This window comes from Hyperolius riggenbachi, chromosome 10 (genome assembly GCF_040937935.1).
Source record: "Hyperolius riggenbachi isolate aHypRig1 chromosome 10, aHypRig1.pri, whole genome shotgun sequence".
Lineage (NCBI taxonomy): Eukaryota > Metazoa > Chordata > Amphibia > Anura > Hyperoliidae > Hyperolius > Hyperolius riggenbachi.
Window position 1 is genome coordinate 207,206,405 of NC_090655.1, and position 22,411 is coordinate 207,228,815.

At 47.0% G+C, this 22,411-nt stretch overlaps 1 protein-coding gene across 1 annotated transcript in view; it reads left to right on the forward strand.

Annotated features, from left to right (window-relative positions):
* Positions 1 to 21,987, forward strand: part of LOC137534287 (oocyte zinc finger protein XlCOF22-like) — a 30,821-nt gene extending 8,834 nt beyond the window's left edge. Inside the window, exon 2 of the mRNA XM_068255717.1 lies at positions 20,761 to 21,987. Within this exon, the coding sequence (XP_068111818.1) occupies positions 20,761 to 21,452 (692 nt within the window). The 3' untranslated portion in view covers positions 21,453 to 21,987. The remainder of the gene's footprint in view (positions 1 to 20,760) is intronic.
* Positions 21,988 to 22,411: the final 424 nt, after the last annotated feature.

The following is a 22,411-nucleotide window of genomic DNA, read 5'->3' on the forward strand; positions in this document are numbered from 1 at the left end:
ATATACAATCATTCCCCATGCAGAAGCCCTCAGGACGGTAGCACAGGCACTAAATGTATACACTGAACTCAAACAAGAACAAATCCACTTTATCACACAGTTGTTGGAATTTTCACTCACCCATAATTATTTCTGGTATGGGAATCAGTTCTATCTGCAGACCCTTGGATGTGCAATGGGGGCTAAATATGCACCTAGTGTGGTGAATATATTTATGGACGATTGGGAATTGGGGGTACTAGCTTGTCCACAGAGTAACCATGTGGTAACATGGCGAAGGTATATAGACGACCTGGTATGGGTTTGGAGAGGTAATGATTCACAATTAAAGGAGTACATACAATGGCTAAATGGGAATAATAGGGGCATTGTACTGACAGCCAAATGGGACAAACAACAGATTGACTTCCTGGATGTAGTCGTCTATAAGGATAAGGACAGGCTTGGTACCCGTACATTCTTTAAGAAAACGGATAGAAATGCGTACATTCCAATCAAGAGCTGCCACCACAACAATTGGCTAAGTGGAATACCTAGAGGCCAATTTACCAGGGTGAGGAGAAACTGTACGAATATTTCTGATTACGAGGATCAAGCGGAGATGCTCCTCCATAGGTTTGTCAACAAGGGATACCAGGAACCCCCGTTAAGACAAGAGATTCAAAGAATTAAGGCTCTTAATAGAGACGAAATTCTAAAGGACAAAGAAAAAGTCCCCAACAACGGTGAATATGATTTTGCAATGTGCCTGGAGTACAATATGCAATACAAAGAAGTGGAACAAATCATCAAGAGATATTGGGGGCTTCTGAAAAATGACCCGGTGTTAAAAATGAGAATACCTACCCAACCAAAATTTATATACAGGAGGGCTAGCAACTTACAAAGAAGCCTAGTAAAAACCTGCATTGAAGAACCTGCAGTTACAAATAGAACTGATATATGCGGACAGAAGGGTTTTTTTCCCTGTAAACAATGCAACCCATGTTTGGTGGCACAAACGTGTAGGAGAACTGCGAATATATCATATGTAACAGGAGAAAGTTTTCCCATTCGGGAGTTTATTACATGTGGAAGCACCCATGTAGTGTATTTAATATGGTGCCCGTGCGGCTTTCAGTATATAGGAAGGACGAAAAGAAAGCTGAAATCACGAATCAATGAGCACGTGAATAATATCAAAAAAGGTTTTAAAAATCATAGTGTTTCCAGTCATTTTGCTGAGAGGCATGGCCGTGACCCAAGTTTGATGCACTTCAGTGCTCTGCAGAAACTCACCACTAGATGGAGAGGATGCCACAAGGTGCGTGAAATCTCAAAAATGGAAACAAAATGGATCTTTCAAATGCATACCATGAAACCGGGGGGGTTGAATGTGGAGCTTGACCTTAACTGCTTTATTACAGATGACTAAAAGAATCAAAGGGATTAGGGATTTATCAGATTTTTCACTAGATATAGATGTTAGGCAACAAATCTTGTTACACAAATATAGATGTTAGGCAGTAATTTTGTCACTTATACTATAGGGGGAGTCATAGAGGCAGTACTTTATTACACTAGTCACAGGGGCACAGTATTGGTGGCTGGTCTGATATAAGGACCATGTATTGATATAGGTGCTGCGATTCGTGACTTCCACCTATGCTTTATAGGCTATAACTATGGGATCCCCAAGGGGGAGGAGGGCAACCATCACATCTTTAACACAATATTTATGACCTAGCACTGGTATAGGTCACTAATCCTATGCACATAGGTATGGTTACATTATGTGTAGAATTTATAGGTAGGATAGTATTTTAGGTTTGTATATAGACACAGGCTAGATAACAGTATATCAACTATGCTGAGGCATGGGTAGATTATTCAGAAGGAGGGGTTGTACACATTTTATCATCAGTCAATATAGGGGCATTCATTTCAGTATATGTACAGCAATGTTCTATTCTTGTACTAATAGGTGGAGTGATGCCGGGTATGTGGCACTTTCCTAATGTCAAGGCATATGATTTAAAAAAATGGGAGTTGAATATACATTTATATGGTTTTATTTCTGGCCATAATTATCTTTATCACTAATTATTAAGGGCTGGCATTGTCGGAACTGGGCACGTACCACATGCCCAGAATGCAATAATGTATATAATATAATATGGAAAGTGTTAAGTGTAACAGTGGGGGAATTGAGGAGCTGAACTTATCAGCTGGGTAGGTAGGTGTCACTGCTTACGAAGGAATACACTGAATACGTGGGCGTTAAGGATTGGTGGCATTATTACTGGTTGCTTTGAAAATGAATTCCATTTATGCCCATGTTGTCAGTTAGGAACTCGAGGAGGGGATCTGTGTAAGTTTAATATCATTTTAATATATTTAAAAGTTTTAGTAGCCTGGCGGGAGGTACTGGCAAGCAGAGGAATGGAGCGTCAGGTTAGAGGAAGTAATTAGCATACAGTACAGTTCAAAGCGTCTCGCTGCCGACGCCTGGGCAAGCCCCTGATGAGTCATTACTGACGAAACCGGTAGGGCGTGGCCTCAGGCGCGGCGGCAGTGGAGACGCAGACGAGAGAGAGCGGATGAGGACGTCCATATACGATATGCGCATATCTATTTTATACTTGTGAGTGCAACCTTGTGTTTTATCTTTTTAAAATAAACGGTATTATGCTATGGAAACCTTTCTTTTGAGTTCTTAAGGAGATAGCTGATTTGGTGGAAATCTTCTGATGTACAACACCCTAAACGCAGTTGCTGGTCTATAGACGGTCAGCCAATCAATCTGGTGAGCGCTATATGTATCAGCGGTGTGGGGTGCATGCTGATAGCACACACACGAAGGGTGTCTTTGATTGTGCAAACATCACTGGTGGAGGAAGTTGTTTTTAAAGTCGGTTTTAAGCAGGATTACGCTATGCCTTTTCCTCTTGTTTGTTTGAGACATATATAGGGGGAAGTTGCCAAGGAAAACTGCTGTGTGAATAAGTAATGGAGCGCGTTTGCTGATATCTACATATGTCAGCCTCTGGACATCGGTGAGAGTAAATTATTGTACAGTGGTCCTGAGTTATGCAAATGGGATGTGGAATGAAGGATTTATACAACTGAATTGATATATGTGAATCCGGGACTGTGCAGGATTAATCTAGATACTGGATCTGAATAATAGAGGACATTGATGTGATAGGATCATTGACATTTAACTAATACCTATACTATTAAGTAGGGACGGTCACTAAACCTTAATTGCCATATTGCAGAAGCTGTATATAATCTGTGTCACAGAGTAGGAGCGCTGTACGCATACACAAAGAAGGTCAGGGACCTCCACCAACTCCAAGCCCTCCTCCTCAGAGGTGGCCTGTGAAGCTGCCTGCAGCTCCTGCTGGTCCAAGGCTGCCGCTCCCTCTTCCAGCAGTGCATACAGGGCCCTGTCCAGCACACACACCAAGGGGACCCACTCGCACACCATTGCATGGTCCCTGCTTACCATGTTGGTGGCCTGCAGGAAGGGTGCCAGGACTGAGCACAACTGCTGCATGTGCCCCCAGTCCTCCGTGGAGATGATGGACGGGAGGTTGGTGGCGGCACGCCCAGTTGTAGTGATGGAGGCAACTGTTGCTCGTGCAAGGTACTGGCTAACAGCCTGCCTCTGTTCAACCAGACGCTCCTACATCGCCAGGGTGGAGTTCTAGCGAGTTGGAACATCGATCATGAGCCGGTGCTGTGGCAGGTGCAGCTCCTTCTGCACCTCTTCCGGGCTCGCTACGGCTGCAGGCGAGTGCCGGAAATGATGCACAACCTTCCTTGCAGCCTAAAGGAGTCGGTCCATCCCCTGGTAGGTCCGCAGGAACTTTTGGACTACCAGGTTCAGGACGTGCGCCAGGCAGGGGATGTGGGTCAGGTCTCCCCTGCTGATTGCAGCAACCAGGTTTGCCCCATTGTCAGACACCACCTCTTCGACTCTGAGGCCTCTGGGGGTCAGCCAATTCCTCTCCTTCTCTCGGAGTTTGGCCAGGACATGGTTCGCCGTCAGTTTGGTCTTCCCCAGGCTGACCAATTCCAGCAGCGCTTGGCAGTGGCGGGGCTTCACGCTGCTGCTGAGGCGGGGGGTTTGGGCTGGTGTGCCGGAGGATGGAAGCGGATCAGAGGAACCTGCTGCAATTCCGCTGACCCTGCATGGTGGCACCACCCACTGCGTTGTTGCTGCTGCTGCTCTGACAGTGCCCGATGCTGCTCCCCCCTCCTCACCCCATTCCACCAAGCTGACTCAATGCGCGGTGAAGGACAGATAGCGGCCTGTCCCAAACCAGCTGCTCCACGAGTCCATGGTGACTTGGACCCGTTGACCCACCGCGTGCTCCAGCCCTCTCCCGACATTGGCCATCACAGAGCGGTGAAGTGCAGGGATGGCCGTGCATGCAAAATAATGTCGGCTGGGGATTGGCCAATCGGGGGCTGCACACATCAGGAGCGCACGCATGTCGCTCCCCTCCTGCACAAGGGAATAAGGCAGGAGTTGGGAGCACATGGCCCGTGCCAGCAAGCCGTTCAGCTGACGCACGCGACGGCTGCTGGGAGGCAGAACCCTGACCACCCCCTGGAAGGTATCGCTGAGCAAGGTCTGGCGACGCCTTTTGCTGGCACAGGAATCAGTGGAGGGAGCAGAGGAGGACACTGAAGACTGGCTGCCAGAACAGGCCTCAGTGTCGGCAGCAGGAGTTGCAGAGGGAGGAGGAGCAGTGCGTTTCTGACGCACTCCTGCTGGTGCTGGTGGAGGAGGGCGGGTGGCTGCTGCTGCCGACGGCTTCGCAGTGGTGGCGGGTCTGCCACTGCCAGCTTCCTTCAACTTCATGAACTCCTCATGCTCATGAAAGTGTTTCCCTGCCAGATGGTTGACCAGAGAGGTGGTGCCGTACGCAGAGGGCTCCTTCCCTCTGCTGAGCTGCTGGCGGCACTGGTTGCAGGTGGCATACTTGCACTCCACATATGGCAGAGTGAAATAATTCCAAGTTGGGGAGGTGAAGTTTCCCCTTCGGCTGGAAGGTGCTGCTGCCGCTGGTCTCCCTGTGGTGGTTGGGGGGGGGGGGGGGAGGGGTTCTTGGTGCGGCTGGTGGCACTGGCAGAACTCTCCGCCTCCGAATCAGCACCCTGTGTGGCCTGCATACCATGCCCACTTCTGATCCTGCCTATGCCTGCGATGCTGATCCTTCTAGCAAGGCCCACAGACGCATCCTCCTCCTCAGAGCTGATGACATCCTCAGGATGTGCCACCCAGTCTCTGTCCTTCACCCTGTCATCATCATCCTCCCCCTCTGCAAACATGTCCTGCTGGGATGACCCCACAAACTCCCCTTCTGCATGCATGGGCTGAGGGACAGTCACCACTGTCTGACTGTCCAAAGCATCATCCCCCAAAGTGCCCATCAGCATTTCTTCCTCCTCCAATTCTGCCGCAACAGCACTCCATAGCCCCGCTGTGCTTGGGGATAACAAGAAGGTGCTGCTGAGTGACAGGGTGCTGTTGTTGCCTGCTGGGGCTGGAGTACTGCACTCCTCCTCCTCCCCAGGCAGTGCTGGGCAGCTGCTGCTGCTCTTGCGAACAGGAGTGGTGGCGGGGGTGGAGGACTCGGTGGGGACAAGTGGGGTACTTTAATGGGGTGGGATCGGTGGTGGTGGTGGGTGTGTGAGGTGACGGACAGGTGTACTCTACAGTAGAGATCGGTGTAGCGCTAGTAACAAGAGAGTGCGCAGTGCGCACACAAAGACCTTAGCTGATGCTGACTGACGGTGTCCCTATACACAGACTACAGTACAGTACAAGTCAGTGAATACACAATAGAAGTTATATAAACAATAGGACGGGTGTAGCACTAACGAGAAGGTGCGGACAGCGCAGACGTGCACTGCGCACACAAAGACCCTGGCTGACGCTGACTGACTGTGTCCCTATACACAGACTACAGTACAGTACAAGTCAGCGAATACACAATAGAAATAATATAAAACAAATAGGACGGGTGTAGCACTAACGAGAGGGTGCGGACAGCGCAGACAAAGACCCTAGCTGACGCTGACTGACGGTGTCCCTATACACAGACTACAGTACAGTACAAGTCAGCGAATACACAATAGAAGTAATATAAAGAAATAGGACGGGTGTAGCACTAACGAGAGGGTGCGGACAGCGCAGATGTGCACTGCGCACACAAAGACCCTAGGTAACGCGGTGAAGACCCTAGATAACGCGGTGACGGACGGTCCCTATACACAGACTACAGTACAGTACAAGTCAGCGAATACACAATAGAAGTAATATAAACAATAGGACGGGTGTAGCACTAACGAGAGGGTGCGAACAGCGCAGACGTGCACTGCGCACACAAAGACCCTAGGTAACGCGGTGGCGGACGGTCCCTATACACAGACTACAGTACACTACCGTACTAACTAAACAATAGAAGAATCTAGCTAAATAATAGAACAGGTGTGACTAGATTACAGAGAGCAGATACAGGACAGGTATAGCAGTAAAGCTGGGCCTTGCTAACTACAAAATAGTACAAATCTATCTAACACAGAAGTAGTACTGAAGTAGGACAGGTGAGAGCACAGGTAACTAGAGACTAGAGCACAGAGCAGGGCAGGCTGCCTTGCCTAGGCACAGGGCCTAGCTGCTGGCTGCAGCTGCAGCAGTGACAGTCTCCCTCCCTAGTCCCTAATCACACAAACTAAACTGCCTAAAATACAATCTATCTACAATACAAAGCAATACAGTTGAATATCAAGTGTTGGAGTGTAAAAACGCTAGGTTTAGAACACAATAAATGCACTTGCACACAGACAAAAAGCACTGGAGCAGTCTCTCAGTACAGTTAGTAAGTAAGTCGCAAGCAGGACGAGTGAGGCAAGATGCTAGGTTTAGAACACAATAAATGCACTTGCACACAGACAAAAAGCACTGGAGCAGTCTCTCAGTACAGTTAGTAAGTAAGTCGCAAGCAGGACGAGTGAGGCAAGATGGCGCCCGCTATTTATAGAGGGGGGCTTGGCCAGGCTCCCCCTCTGTGATTGGCTGCAGTCAGAGGGCTGGGAGCCCTCTGATTCGCTTGTGAGGCCTCGAGGTGACGTCTGACGTGACGCTATCCGAGCTGGTGACGCTATCCGAGCTCGCATTGCTAGGAAATCTCCGGATAGCTGCTTGCTGTCAGAGTGCGCTCGGATAGCACAGCCCGGATAGCTAATACTATTCGAGCTCGGTATTCGAGCACGAATAGTGAAAAAAGAGCTAGGATATCCGAGGATCTCGGATATCCTAGCTCAGATGAACACCACTCCCCGCCCCCCGCCCCGCGCCACCGGGGGGCGCCGAACTCCCCCGCGCTACCGCCGCTCGCCACCGGGGGGCGCCGACCTCCCCACGCGCTACCTCCGCCCTCCACCGGGTGGCGCCGACCTACACCCGCCTCGGGCCTTCGCGATGCTTTGTTTTAATTAAACAGTCGGATTCCCCTGGTCCGCACCAGTTCTAAGTCAGCTGCTAGGCGCCGGCCGAGGCGCCGTCCCCCGGCGCCACCGCCGCGCCCGCGGGGGGCCCCCTCCGGGAGGGGAGGGACCCGCGTGCGGGAGGGGGGCGGGGGAGAGGCGCCCGCCGCAGCTGGGGCGATCCACGGGAAGGGCCCGGCGCGCGTCCAGAGTCGCCGCCCGCGCCCGGCCCGCTGCCGGCGCCGTCCGCCCCCCCGGACCCCCCTCGCGGGGCGGGGAGCGGCGCCTCGTCCAGCCGCGGCACGCGCCCAGCCCCGCTTCGCGCCCCAGCCCGACCGACCCAGCCCTTAGAGCCAATCCTTATCCCGAAGTTACGGATCTGACTTGCCGACTTCCCTTACCTACATTGTTCCAACATAGCTAATACTATTCGAGCTCGGTATTCGAGCACGAATAGTGAAAAAAGAGCTAGGATATCCGAGGATCTCGGATATCCTAGCTCAGATGAACACCACTGTCTGATGCTATTTAATTTTACACGGAGCGGAAGAGACATGAGGGGGAGGGGGGGGCAGGAGGACCAGGACAAGACACAAGGGAACAAGGACGAGACACAGGGGGACAAGGAGGGGACACGCATACAAGGACGAGACACATGGTAACAAGGGCGAGACACAGGGGAACCAGAAGGGGACACAGGGACATTAGGGGGCAAAGGAAGACACACTGGAACACACAGGGGAAACAAAGGAGAACACATTTGCATTTAATGTTAACGTATATGCACAGCTTCTGTTTTGGGTACAAGGTGCGTTTGCTGTCTCAGGGGGGGCTCAGTGCATCTCTGTAGGTATACCAATCAGAGACAGCCTGGTGATGCACTGATCTACCTGCTTTTGAAAGGAGGATACATAGTGGACAGAAAGGGACACAGATTGGGAGAGAACATCCACAAGACGTTCCTGCAACATGGACGCACCAGGTTTAGTATATTTTTTCCGCTGGGTTTTGCCCTCTGAACCTGGGTGCATCTTATAGCCCAGAGCATCTTATATTCCGATAAATACAGTATGTGTTTTAAATTTTAACATTAACATGGTGGCCTTTTAACAGTCCTTACTATAGTACCGGTACTCCGCATTAGTGTTTCATATTATAGCTCCCACAGTTATAGTGCTCTACCATTATAGTGCTCCATATTATAGCATCCCCATTACAGTGCTCTTTATTATACTGTTCTCAGTTATAGTGTCCCTCATTATACACCTTTCCTATAGTAGTTATTTTTATTATTGTGTTACTTTTTGTACTGGTGGCCCCCAATTCAGCATTTCTTTTTGTAGTACCCTCTATTATAATGTGCTGTATTATACTTCCCCCACCCCCACCACACACATTTTAGTACTGCTCATGTCATGTCATAACCTCAGAGCCATGGGCGTCTGCACATACGGCAAAACCGGGCATCTGCCCGAGCCTGGCCGCCCGCTGCCCCCCCCCCCCCCCTGGCCGCGTGCCCGTGCAGCCAGAAGGAGGGGAGCAGCGCAGAGAAGAGAAAGAGCTATGGGCACAGTGGGGAATGGCGGACGTCTCCCCCCCCCCTTCCCTCACCTTAGGGGGCTCTCTCTCCCTCGCTGTCCCCTCCGGAATGAAGTGTGCAGCGGCTGGGCAACGGGCGGAACTTACCTCGTCTCGCTCCTGCGCCGGAAGTTCTGGTGCCGCACTCTGGTCTGGACAAGACCAGAGTAGTGGCTAATCCATCTGGCGCGTGCGACGAGAGGAGGTAAGTTCCGCCCGCTGCCCAGCCGCTGCACACTTCATTCCGGACTCCGGAGGGGAGAGCGAGAGAGGGAGGGAGAGCCCCCTAAGGTGAGTGCCCATAGCTCTCCCTCTTCTCTGCGCTGCTCCCCTCCTGCTGGGGCACACATGGCCACTTTTTCTGGGGACATATACCCTTGGCTACATATACTGGTACATATCCCCCTGGCTACATATACTGGGACATATACCCCCTGCCTACATATACTGGGACATATACCCCTGCCTACATATACTGGGACATATCCCCCTGGCTACATATACTGGGACATATCCCCCTGGCTACATATACTGGGACATATACCCTCTGCCTACATATACTGGGACATATACCCCTGCCTACATATACTGGGACATATACCCCTGCCTACATATACTGGGACATATCCCCCTGGCTACATATACTGGGACATATACCCCCTGCCTACATATACTGGGACATATACCCCTGCCTACATATACTGGGACATATCCCCCTGGCTACATATACTGGGACATATACCCCCTGCCTACATATACTGGGACATATACCCCTGCCTACATATACTGGGACATATCCCCCTGGCTACATATACTGGGACATATCCCCCTGGCTACATATACTGGGACATATACCCTCTGCCTACATATACTGGGACATATACCCCTGCCTACATATACTGGGACATATACCCCTGCCTACATATACTGGGACATATCCCCTGGCTACTTTTTCTGGGGACATATACCCCTGCCTACATATACTGGGACATATCCCCCTGGCTACATATACTGGGACATATACCCCCTGCCTACATATACTGGGACATATACCCCCTGCCTACATATACTGGGACATATACCCCCTGCCTACATATACTGGGACATATCCCCCTGGCTACATACACTGGGACATATCCCCCTGGCTATATATACTGGGACATATACCCCTGCCTACATATACTGGGACATATACCCCTGCCTACATATACTGGGACATATCCCCCTGGCTACATATACTGGGACATATCCCCCTGCCTACATATACTGGGACATATACCCCCTGCCTACATATACTGGGACATATACCCCTGCCTACATATACTGGGACATATCCCCCTGGCTACATATACTGGGACATATACCCCCTGCCTACATATACTGGGACATATACTCCCTGCCTACATATACTGGGACATATACCCCTGACTACATATACTGGGCTACCTGTTCTGGGGACATCTCTACCCCTGGCTACCAGTTCTGGGGACATCTATACCGCTGGCCACCTATTCTGGGGACACCTATAGACCTGGGGCTACCTATTTTTGGGGAACCACTGCTGTCAGATTGAGTGTATTTTGGGGAACTGCTGCCAGGTGAGAGGTGTCTACATATTAAGGGGGCATTCTGCCTATTTATGTGAAAAGCTGTCTATGTGCCTCATGACTGCTGAATTTGTCTTGTTGCGGGCCTCATGGTTACTGACTTTGTCTTGTTGGGGGCCTCATGATTTGTTGGGGGCCTCAAGATTGCTGAATTTGTCTTGTTGGGGGCCTCATGATTGCTGAATATGTCTTGTTGGGGGCCTCATGATTCCTGAATATGTCTTGTTGGGGGCCTCATGATTGCTGAATTTGTCTTGTTGGGGGCCTCATGATTGCTGAGTTGGTCATGTTGGGGGCCTCATGATTGCTGAATTTGTCTTAATGGGGGGGGGGCCTCATGATTGCTGAATTTGTCTTGTTGGGGGTCACATGATTGCTTACTGCGAGACTATGGAAAAAGCTGAATCATCATCATATGAGACAATAGCATTAAACCTACTTTTTCCGCTTTTTAAAACAGAAAATGAAACTGGGAGGTTCTAAAAAATGAATAATTTTTTCAGGAGTACGATGGATGAAATTGTTTATCTTCACAGTTTATTTTCAACTTAATTTTCCATAATGTTCATGTATGAGTTAAAACGTTTGTATTTAGTTTAAATTGCTGTTGGCACTTTGTGATAGTAAAGTGACTTTGCAGTTTGGACACTCGACCTCCAAAAGGTTCACCACCACTGTCCTAATCTAATGTCCCACCATTGCTTAGTTCATGTAAACTTGTCTCCACCCACGACCACACCCACATTCTGGTTCATGACCACACCCATTTTTCGGCATGACGTAGCTCCATTTTTTCACAACACCAACCCAGATTTGCGGCGCGCTTTTTGCTCCCCACTTTTTGCCCCCCCCCCCGAAAAATTTTCTGCGGACGCCCATGCTCAGAGCCTGTCAGCGATGTGCAGTCGCACCATCGTACATAGAATAAAATTAACATGTTGGTTGTTACCCAAATGTATCTGTTTTCTCTGCTGTACAACTGTCTTCAATTATGCCCCCCCCCCACATATTCCTTCATAATCACAATGGTTATATATTATGATGGTGGTTATATATTATTACAGTCACATGACTATTGTGCCAGTGGTGAACAAGTAGGGACGCTGGAATTTTGGATGGGTAGACAACGTGGTTGATGCAAGTAACTGCATCAGGCTGTATAAGCACCATAAGCTGTATAAGGACAAGGAAATTCTTCCAAGGACCAGCACAAGTGAGGAAAACAACGTCCTCCTATGTTTTTGTCATTAGAAGGTAATGGGGGAGACTATATGTGTCCATTGGGGGAGTCAGAAACCCTTAGCCCCATATCATGTCACTGCATTACCAGTGAAGCCATGTGACCACACACACTATCTCTATAACACATCTCAGTACTCTCTCACTCTTATCTTTATTCACAGACTCTGAAGACACCAGAGGGACTGAGAGGGATGTTAGATCTGTAGAAGAGGCCAAAAGTTATAGGAGAATTAAAAAGGAGGATAGTTCCATACAGATTAGCACAGGTGGGTAAAGCCTCGTACATACAAAGAAAAAAATAGCTGGAAACAATGAACGACACAAATGATGGCCTGGTCAGCACGGTGGCGTAGTGGTTAGCACTCTTGCCTTGCAGCACTGTGTCCCCGGTTCGAACCCCAGCCATGGCGCTATCTGCACCAAGTTTGTATGCTCTCCCCGTGTTTGTGTGGGTTTCCTCCAGGTACTCTGGCTTCCTCTCACATCCCAAAAACATACAGATAAGTTAATTTGCTTCTCCCTAAATTGGCCCTGGACTACAATACATGCACTACACGATACATAGATAGACATATGGCTATGGTAGGGATTAGATTGTGAGCCCCTCTAAAGGACAGTTAAGTGACAGATAATCGCTCATCATCAGCAGTGTGTACAGATCTATGAACGGTTATTAAATGTGTCCGCGAAGGCTACGGCACTTTGCCTAGATTCAGTTTCATTTAACAATTCGATTGTTCTGCATTTTGTTTGCAGTCTTCTGCTGTTGTTTACATTACATCGCGTGGATATCGTCAGCTTACGTCAGCCACTGTGCTGGTACAACCTGATGTAGACTTTTATTTCACAGGAAATAATCGAAAAATGCAATTCCAAAAATAATGTCTACAATTTCCACTGGATAGATGGCTGTATGGAGCGTTTAAAACAATTTCAATAATACAGTAATTTGATGGTGCGGACTCAGTTGTGGACATTAGAGGTACCCTGGATGCAGAGAGTCACAGCACGTCATTATTGTGGACTTCCAGCTTTAGGAGCTTGCTATGTACACGGTTTGACCTATAATTTAAACTAAGAAAGCGTCCTTTCACAATTTAAATCTTATTTTGAGCACATTTTTGCTTGCAGAACCGGAGCCTGAAAAGCCATATCATAGATAAGAGTGAAAACGTCTCTGATGAGAAAACTCAAGAGAACATTTTATTGAATCGAGGCTCGGAGAAGACAAGAAACAGGTGGTGAGATGGCAGAAAGTCCTCTCATTACCATGTAGCAGGAAGCAAATCCTGCTCACTCCCTGAAGAAGGGCTAGGTCAGATCATGTGGTTGTCTCAGAAGGTGGGAAATAAGGATGCACTTGAAGGCTTTAAGAGTTGGAACATGGTGGAGCAGACCAGAAGGGGAAGAAGCAACGGAGAAGTGTTATATGAGGAGGAGGCCAAGGTGGAGGATGGAGATTCTTGTGCATTGCGGTTGTGGCGGCATATTTTATTATTAAGGACATCTACAGGCCAGATGTATGAACACCACAGAAACATGTTAACATCCTTGGCGTTATTCCCGACCCAGGCTCGGGGTGAAAAAAAAAACCTGCTGTGAGTAATATAAAAAGTGCACAGCACAGCACAACAGCGTTTAGATATCACCTCCCCCTGGATCTGGACGCTCGCAGCCTGTCTTCTTCCGGTCCTTTGAGGCTTTTAATCCCTAGGGTGATATTGTCAACTGTCACATAACAGATGGTGATCTCACCATAGAGATAGCAACCTAGAGGACAGGAGGAATAGATACAGTGCTGGATCCCAAGCAGGCGAGTTCCTGCTGAGGAAATGAGCTGCAGAAAATCTCTCTGGGGTATATTTTTTTATGGATTTAAGGTCTAAAAGCACCCCAAAAATATTTAGACCCTAAAATCCAAAAAGAATCATACCACCAAGCAGGATAAAGAGTTGGGGTAGGGAGAGTTTTATAAGGGTTAGGAGTTTAAACTGGATTGCATGGCTTGGCAAACCATTTGATTAAGAAAATGAGAGGTAAATGGGGTGAGCTGCAGAGTTCATCAGTAGTGATGCTCACGCCTATGAGACCCCATGGAAAACATGTAACCAGTTTGATCAGGTGATAGATCAATATAAAACCTTCTGTAGTGCTGTACATCTTGTCAGACTCTAATTGGCTGGTCCTGATCATGTTCAAAAGCGAGTACATATTATCCCAGCACCAGGCAGTTGGGCGCAGGGCGAGCCGAATGACGGCTCTCCCTGCTGCCGCTAAACCCCCAGCAGCATTAAATACTATTCCCCCTCTGAGTTGTAGCAACTTGGAGAGAGATGTAATTTGGGGTCTGGCAACCGGCGGACCGGCCCCAAATTACTCTATAGCACTAGTACTATAACTGCACCCAGCGGAGCTTGGCACCGGGCGCTGAAATTAACGGATTCGTTCAAAAGCAGGGAGTGATCCCAACAAACCAGAGCCTTGCAAATGTGTCAGCTAATCAAACAGATCACATGCTTTTCCATTAGTTCTTACACACAAGCCTCCCTGTTCAGTAGGGATGGTCAATGAGATTATAACAATTCTGAGTCGATGCAAAAGTTATGTTCATTTTATGCAGCCAGTCTTATTGTTGGAAGCATGAGAAGGATGTAGCTGTAGCCAGGATGACATATGATGAAGCATGTACTGTATAAGGACTTAGTAGGCTCATGTATAAGTAATGTATTTCTGCAGGGTGTGTTTATAAGTTATAGGTGACAAGGTAGTTATTAATATTTTAATATTCTTTTAGTGTATGATGTGTTTCTTATAGGAGGATCCAGGAGCAGCGATTCACCAGAGATCTCCTAGTATCCCCTATTAATGGGACTCCACACAAGAAGATCACAATTTCACAGGATTGCCAGGTAGAGGAAGCTCAGGATATTATAAAATTATACTTTAGCCTTATCACCTACCTGTATTTACTCTCCAGCAAGGCAATCAGTTAAATGCACAGTTGAAATGCACTACCCATACATACGGAGGTCTGTATGGTGGATACAGACATATGGGAACAGGTCCATGCTTTCCCACAGGAAATCAAGGGGTACATACTGCATGTCTGCGGACTTTCCCCTTTGGGAAGCAGACCTGTGGCTGACCTAGTGTGAACAGGCTCTTTAAAGAAAGTGGAGATATATGCAACAGGGCTAAATATGACTTACTGTACATTACCAGTTGCTACTTTGACTGTAGGAGTGATAAATTGAACACTGGAAGGGTAATTCACTAAAATAAGCTAAACATGTAATAACCAGAAAGTAGTGAGAAACTGTGCATGCATGTGGCCTGTGACAGCTGTTGGGAAATCTCTAAAGTGATTTCCAGCCATCTGCTATTGAGCAGACGAGGCTTCTGCCGGACACATATTCCCAATGTTTATATTTCATTTCAAAAATAATATTCAGGAGTGCCTGCTCCTAAGTTTTATTAACTTCTTGCTCCCCATGAAGGTTGATGTTCCCCATTGTGAATAGAGCACAGGAGTGTGGGGCTTCACCTCCTGAACAATACCAGCTCACATGGTACATAACATTAGGAGCCACTTCTCCCTTCCCCTTTGCAGAATACGTTCATCCAATGTTAAAGACCGAGGGGTTGTTCTCCATCGGTATCCAGGAGGGAGTAATAGCATAGAGGGGGCTTATGACAATCTACCTTTAATAAGGGCACCACTACATATTCACTTTCTCCCAGGTAAACAGGAAAATGGGCACTCTGACAAGATTCAAATATGGACTTTTCTGCTGTAGGTGTATTTGAATTCTCTTAGATTCCTATTAGGCCACATAAATGAAGCCTGACTGCACAGCTGATGCAAGAACTGTTTCCAAATTCATTGTAATGGAGCTGTGCATGCCTGCAGTATTCAGCAATCAGCACTGAGCTAAGTAACTCAGTGTAAATTTCTCTTAAAGGGTACCTGTGACTTACGAAAAGGCAAAAGTTAGATACTCACGTTAGTACAGGGATGCCTCTGGATAATCCAGAGGATTGCCAAGTCCCCCTCCACCTCATCGCTCCAGCACTGGGACTGCCCGAACCTCCTTTGTTAACATAGTGCGGCCACTTTGTGCAGATGCAAGATGGCTTGCGCCTGCGCAGTATCATGGAGCCGCTCAAGCTAGGCTTTTTTCTGCCAAGCACAAGCAGCTCCGTGCTTCTACGAAGGTGGGAGCGTGGCTGCACTCTGTCAGGGATGGGAGCACGGCTGCCAACTTTCAGAGGGACCCAGCAAAAATTGGGGGTATGAAGGAGGACAGGGGAAGCCTCTGGTGCCTCCCCTCTACTGAGGTAAGTGTCTGAGTTTTCTCTTTTTGGAAGTTACAGATTTGTTTTAAGTAGCGTTCAGCTGCTTACCCTCACTGCAACAATTCCTAGGGCTTGATTCACAAAGCGGTGCTAACCTACTTAGCACGTCTAAAGTCTTTAGACGCGCTAACCAGGGTGCTAAGTAGGTTAGCACTGGATTTCTCAATCAGATCGTGCGCTAACTTTGCGCGCGTAAAGTTTTACGCGCGCAAAGTTTTACGCGCGCTAAGTCCCATAGGCTTTAATGGGCACTTCGCGCGGTGCGCCCTGTGCTCTGTGCAGTACGCGTGTAAAGTTTTATGCGCGAAAAGCTTGTTTAGACGTGCTAAGGGGGTTTTCACAGGCGTGCTAACAGTTAGCACCGCTTTGTGAATCAAGCCCCTATTGATTTTTTCAGGAGGAAAATCTGGTTGTTGTTAACCACTTGAGGACCCACCCTTTACCCCCCCTTAAGGACCAGCGTTATTTTTTGTGATTGTGCTGGGTGGGCTCTGCAGCACCCAGCACAGATCATGTTTCATGCAGAGCGATCAGATCGCCCCCCTTTTTTCCCCCCTAAAGGGGATGATGTGCAGGGGGGGTCTGATCGCTCAGGTGGGCAGGCATGTTGCGGGGGGGGCACCTCAAAGCCCCCCTCCGCGGCGAAATTCCCCCCTCCCTCTCCTACCTGCTCATCCCCGGGGATCGGGGCTGCACAGGACGCTATCCATCCTGTGCAGCCAGTGACAGGCTGTCCCGTCACATGGCGGCGATCCCCGGCCGCTGATTGGCCGGGGATCGCCGATCTGCCTTACGGCGCTGCTGCGCAACAGCGCCGTACAATGTAAACAAAGGAGACATATGTCTCCTACGTTTACATTTAGTCTGCAAGCCGCAATCAGCGGCTCGCAGGCTATTCACGGAGACCCGCTCCATGATCTAACAGGAAACTTTTCCTGATTAATTAGGGAGGCACCTGGCGACGCACAGTTGCGTCGCTGGTCCTCCAGCTACCACTTTGCCGCCGCACGGTATGAGTGTGCGGTCGGCAAGTGGTTAAGGTGGAAGTGAAGGAGGAAGCAGAAGAGATGTACAAGAGCAGCGATGAGCCATATAAGGAAGAGGATTTTCCTCCAGAGATCAGTGCAGGTGAGGAATGGAAGGCAGGAATATAACGTACAAGCAGACTCCAATATAAGCCAACGTATCTAGATTTAACTCAGAAACCAGGGTAAAGTGATTGAATCGAGTATAAGCACCCTCCCCAGTATACTGTAGATAGCGGATAGGAGGCAGAAAATTTGGGCACGCCTTATGGGTACAAGTTGGTGCACCTCATAGGCACCTTGTAACTATTGGCATAAGAATGAAAGTTGGGTATCTGCAGCGTCCAATAAATAGCAGGTGCCGGGGCAGCCTGCAATGAAAAATGCACCTACAAATAGTGAGCACTTGCAGAGGAATTGTGGTGGGGTGGCAGTTAAGGTTAGGCATCCAAGGCATGGGGGAAAGGGGTGGTAGAGTTAGGCGTGGAGGGTCATAAAGTTAGGCGCGGGAGGTGGGTGGTTAGGTTATCCAAGGAGGGTGGTTGGTTAATGTTAGCCATGGGGGGTCGGTTACGATTAGGCATCGATGGAGAATTCAGTGTGAGACGAGGGTTAAGTTTAGTTGTATTAAAATTTCTGTATTATTTACTAATATTTTACAATCATACTTCACAATTTAACAATGTAGCAAATCGTAAATTTATAGATATTCTATTTGCCTAACTTTTGTGCTCAATTTTCCTGGCACCTCTTTTTTCTGCACGTGCCCGATGTGCCCCCACGATTAGACAGCCCTCTTCCCCAGTACAGCTACCCAGATGTGCCCCTATAAGGTAGCCCCCCAGTATAAATAACCAGATGGGCCCCCAGTTTTTTGGCAGCCTCTCCCCCTGATCTTTCCTAAAATGCTGTCTGCAGCGCTTTTGCGATCACAACACTGCTGTGGAACACACACTTTTTTCTTCAGATTCTTCAAGATACCATTCATCTAATGCAGTGATCTGCAAACTGGGCTCTCCAGCTGTTAAGGAACTACAAGTCCCGCAATGCAGGAGTCTGACAGCCACAGTCATGATTCATAAAGACAAATGCATTGTGGGACCTTATTGGATAGGAAAAGGCATGCATTTAGCTGATACATTTTAGTACATAGAGGAATGGTGACATTTGAGCTAGTAACATGTAGAAGATCAAAGACTCTGAACATTTTTGATTTTATTGAAATATAGTATTGGATGGGCACCTTGATAAGAAACTAAGAAATAGTGGAGTTGATTCATGAAAAGCAAATAAAATTGACAATACTAAAATAGCATATGTGTGTTATACAAGTAACGCATGTGCTGTGTACACTGCAACTTGTGTTATGTTCACAGTATACATTAGATTGCAATAGTGAAGGAGGTCCGCAACAATATCTCTTCTTGTGCTCAATATTTATTCAGGACATATCCTCAAATCAGTACAAAGTACATGCTGACATGTTTCGGGCCAAACTTGCCCTTATTCATAGCTTCATGACTGACTGCAGTGTAGCGGTGAACCCCTTCCTTTCCACTCCATACATTAGATTGCTTGCATACTCATCGGTAAAAATGATGTGTACTATGTTTGTACAGCAATTTTACCCGCCTTTTGTGATCAGCCACAAAATGCCATACTACTTCAGGTGTGCTATTCCTGCTTAAAATGATTATTTAGTAATGTCCACAGCTCTCACTAAGACCCGTTTATAAGTTGAATTGGAAGAGGGACCTGGTGATAGCATACATGGAAAAACATAAAAAGTCGGCACCTGACGCAATTATGGTGTACATAGCCCAGGCGTAGAAATAAGTCACAACCTATAAACCACCGAAATGTCTGTAAATGGTCTTGCACTACCAGGGTAATCATGTAACAACCTTTATTGTTTAAGTCCAATTAATAATACAGAAAGTCTTTTTAAAAACTCCAACCAGTATCTCAGTACTTATACAGTAGGAATGGTCAGTGGAATGCAAATAATTTTGAGTTGATGCAGAATTATGTAGGAAGAAAAAACAAAGTTTTGTAAAAGTAATAACTTTTAATGGCTAACTGATAGAAAGTTAAATTATGCAAGCTTTCTGGGATCTAGTCCCCTTCTTCAGGCATATTATTATATGGGGACTAAATAGCAGAAAGCTTGCATAATTTAACTTTATCTGTTAGCCATTAATCGGTATTACTTTGACAAAACTTGTTTTTTTCTACCTACATAATTTGCTTGGCTAACAGTACCAAACCTTTACTGCTATCATCAAGCAGAAATCTCCAAATTTATTCAGCTTTAAATGTGGACCAATCGAATTCCACCTTGGCAGGATTCAATTGGTCCATTTTCAGGCACTCATAATTTGCATAATCCTGTATCAACTCTGAATTATTTGCCTCACATTGACCACCCCTACTATAAAGGGAGCAGAAAGAACAGTAAGGTTTCCCTAATATTACGTACGTCCTATTGTCCAACAAACGTCTTTATAGGGTATGGGTGTTCCCCTGTAAAAGCTGAAGCCCGAGTCCAGTCAAAGTCTCACTGACCATCCCTACTATGAAGGGAGAGGAAAGAACAGTAAGGTTACCCCTGTTGTTACATTTGTACTATTGTCTAACACACATCTTTATATAGAATGTATGTTCCCAGGTGACAGCTAGAACACGAGTCCAGTCAAAGTAAAGCAGCTGATGAAGTGCTTAAGTACGGTATGTGATAAAGACAAACCACTACCATGACTTCATGTGCCAGTGCTTAAGTTGGCAAGAGTAAACGGAAATTAAAAAATAGTGCTTTGTATGAAAATGTGAAAATTGTGTGGTTAGAGATGAAATGCATCCTGAACAGCATATAATATCATATACAATGTTTCAAGGCACACCAGCAAAAACAGTAAACAAGATAACAGTTGCACCAATAGCTATCAAGTAATACCTAGCTGTGGAATGAATGGTGGGAAAGGGTGGGAGGGCCAAGCACTCCATGCGTATCGTGGTCACACTGACCACTTCATCAGGAGCATGGAGGAACAAGTGACACAGATTATAGGAAGACCAAAAAGATTTGATGGAGCTCCAATGTGAGGGAAAATGCAACAAATGTACTTCTAAAACATCCCACTGGAGTTGCTTGGAGAAACAAAAATAAAGAATTTCCCATAACAAGAACCTAAGTTTCAACCATTTATTAGAGGTCTGTTTACTGTTGCAGTTAAGTGTCAAGTGCCAATCTCTTCTGCTCACCAACACAGCTAGGTGCATATGCCAGCGGAGCTTCAAGAAGAGGAAATATTTATCTATATTTTTATGGGTTTAATAAGTTTTTTTTTTATTTTATGCTACATTCAATAAAACGGTTTTGCTAAAATGCACTATATTACTTTTAAACAAACTATAAAGGTTTTTTCCTCCCTTAATTTGTAACAACTTTCCAATGTGCGTTCTTCCAGATGGAGAATACAGAAGCTCCGTCAGTCCTCTAGATGAAGAAATAGAAGATGAGATCCATTCAGATTCTTCAGAAGAGAATCCCACGTCCCTAAATTTCTTTCCAACTTCTCTTGATTTTCCTACAGACTTGGCTCCCATCACCCATCATATGGCTGGCAGTGGGGGTGAAGTGTTCCTATGCTCTGTATGTGGTGATTGCTTTACAGAGGGAGCAGAACTCATTTCACATCAGAGATCCCACAGACTGGGGAAGACCTATTCTTGTCCTGACTGCAGCAAGTGTTTTAACAGGAAAGGAACGCTTCTCTCACACCAGCGGATTCATTCTGGAGAGAAGCCATATACATGTTCTGAATGTGACAGATGCTTTTCTTGGAAGTCCCAGCTGGACAGACACCAGGCTGTTCACACAGCCGAAAAGCCATTTTCCTGCTCGGACTGTGGGGAGTGTTTTGCCAAGAGGCGAGCTCTCATCCTACATAGGAAAATCCATGCCGTTAAGAAGACATATTCATGTTCTGAGTGTGGGAAGTGTTTTGCCCAGAGGGGAACACTTACATCGCATCAGAGAACTCATACAGGAGCAAAGCCATATTCATGCTCAGAGTGTAAGAAATCTTTTTCATGGAGGTCGCTTATCATTGCTCACAGGAGACGTCATGCTGGGGAAAAGCCCTTTTTTCATGTTTAGAATGTGGGAAAAGTTTTACAGAAAGGTCAAAACTTGTCAATCACCAGATGACTCACTCTGCGGTGAAGCCATTTTCCTGTTCAGAGTGTGGGAAATGTTTATCTTATAAGGCAGATCTGGCTAAACACAAGCGAATTCACACCGGTGATCGTCCATTCTCATGTTCTGAGTGTGGAAAATGCTTTAGAAATAAATCAAATTTGATTCAGCACCACAGAGTCCACACTGGTGATCGCCCATATTCATGTTCTGTGTGTGGTAGAGGCTTTTCAAAGAAATCCTCCCTTATCTCACATCACACTTCCCATGGGTTGCCGGCACCAGAATAGGAGTAGGATGTTACAATGGTCCACTTTCCTAGAGGTGGAGGTTTCCTGGAGGTGAGAGAGCCAGGGCTCGCCCACATTTCCCTCTGGGTATCGCATGGTGGTTTGGGGGCCCCAGCAAGTGAGAGAAGCTGGGGCCCCCGGCTGTCGTGCGAACCAGTGTTTGTGATTTTAAATTTCTGGTCCACTTTCCTACACAAGACTTAAAAAGAAAACTTTTTTAATGGCTGTCTGCTGTCTCACTTCTTTCGGTTATATTTTTGGAAATAAATGTATGAAGGATTCCTTGTAGAGTAGTAAATATGAAGAGGACAGTAGCCTGTGTGCAAGAAGGAACAGACCTCCAAAGGACTGACCTAAAAAGCACACAAGTCTGGGCATTTCATATTAGGACTTGAGCATTTTGATACAGCACCATACATGTGAATTCTTGGCAGTTCTAGTGCTGGCATTAAAGTATTGCTAATGTCAGGAGGGCCAGACTAGACGTAGAAGAGGGGTAGTGAGAGGGTTCTATTAGAGGAGTCAGGTTCATGCACAGGTCTTGAAGAATCCCAGAAGCCAGGTACCCTAGTCTATTTAATAATCACAGCTGGCACCTAAGTTTTCATTTTTATTTTCTAATTGTTGGTG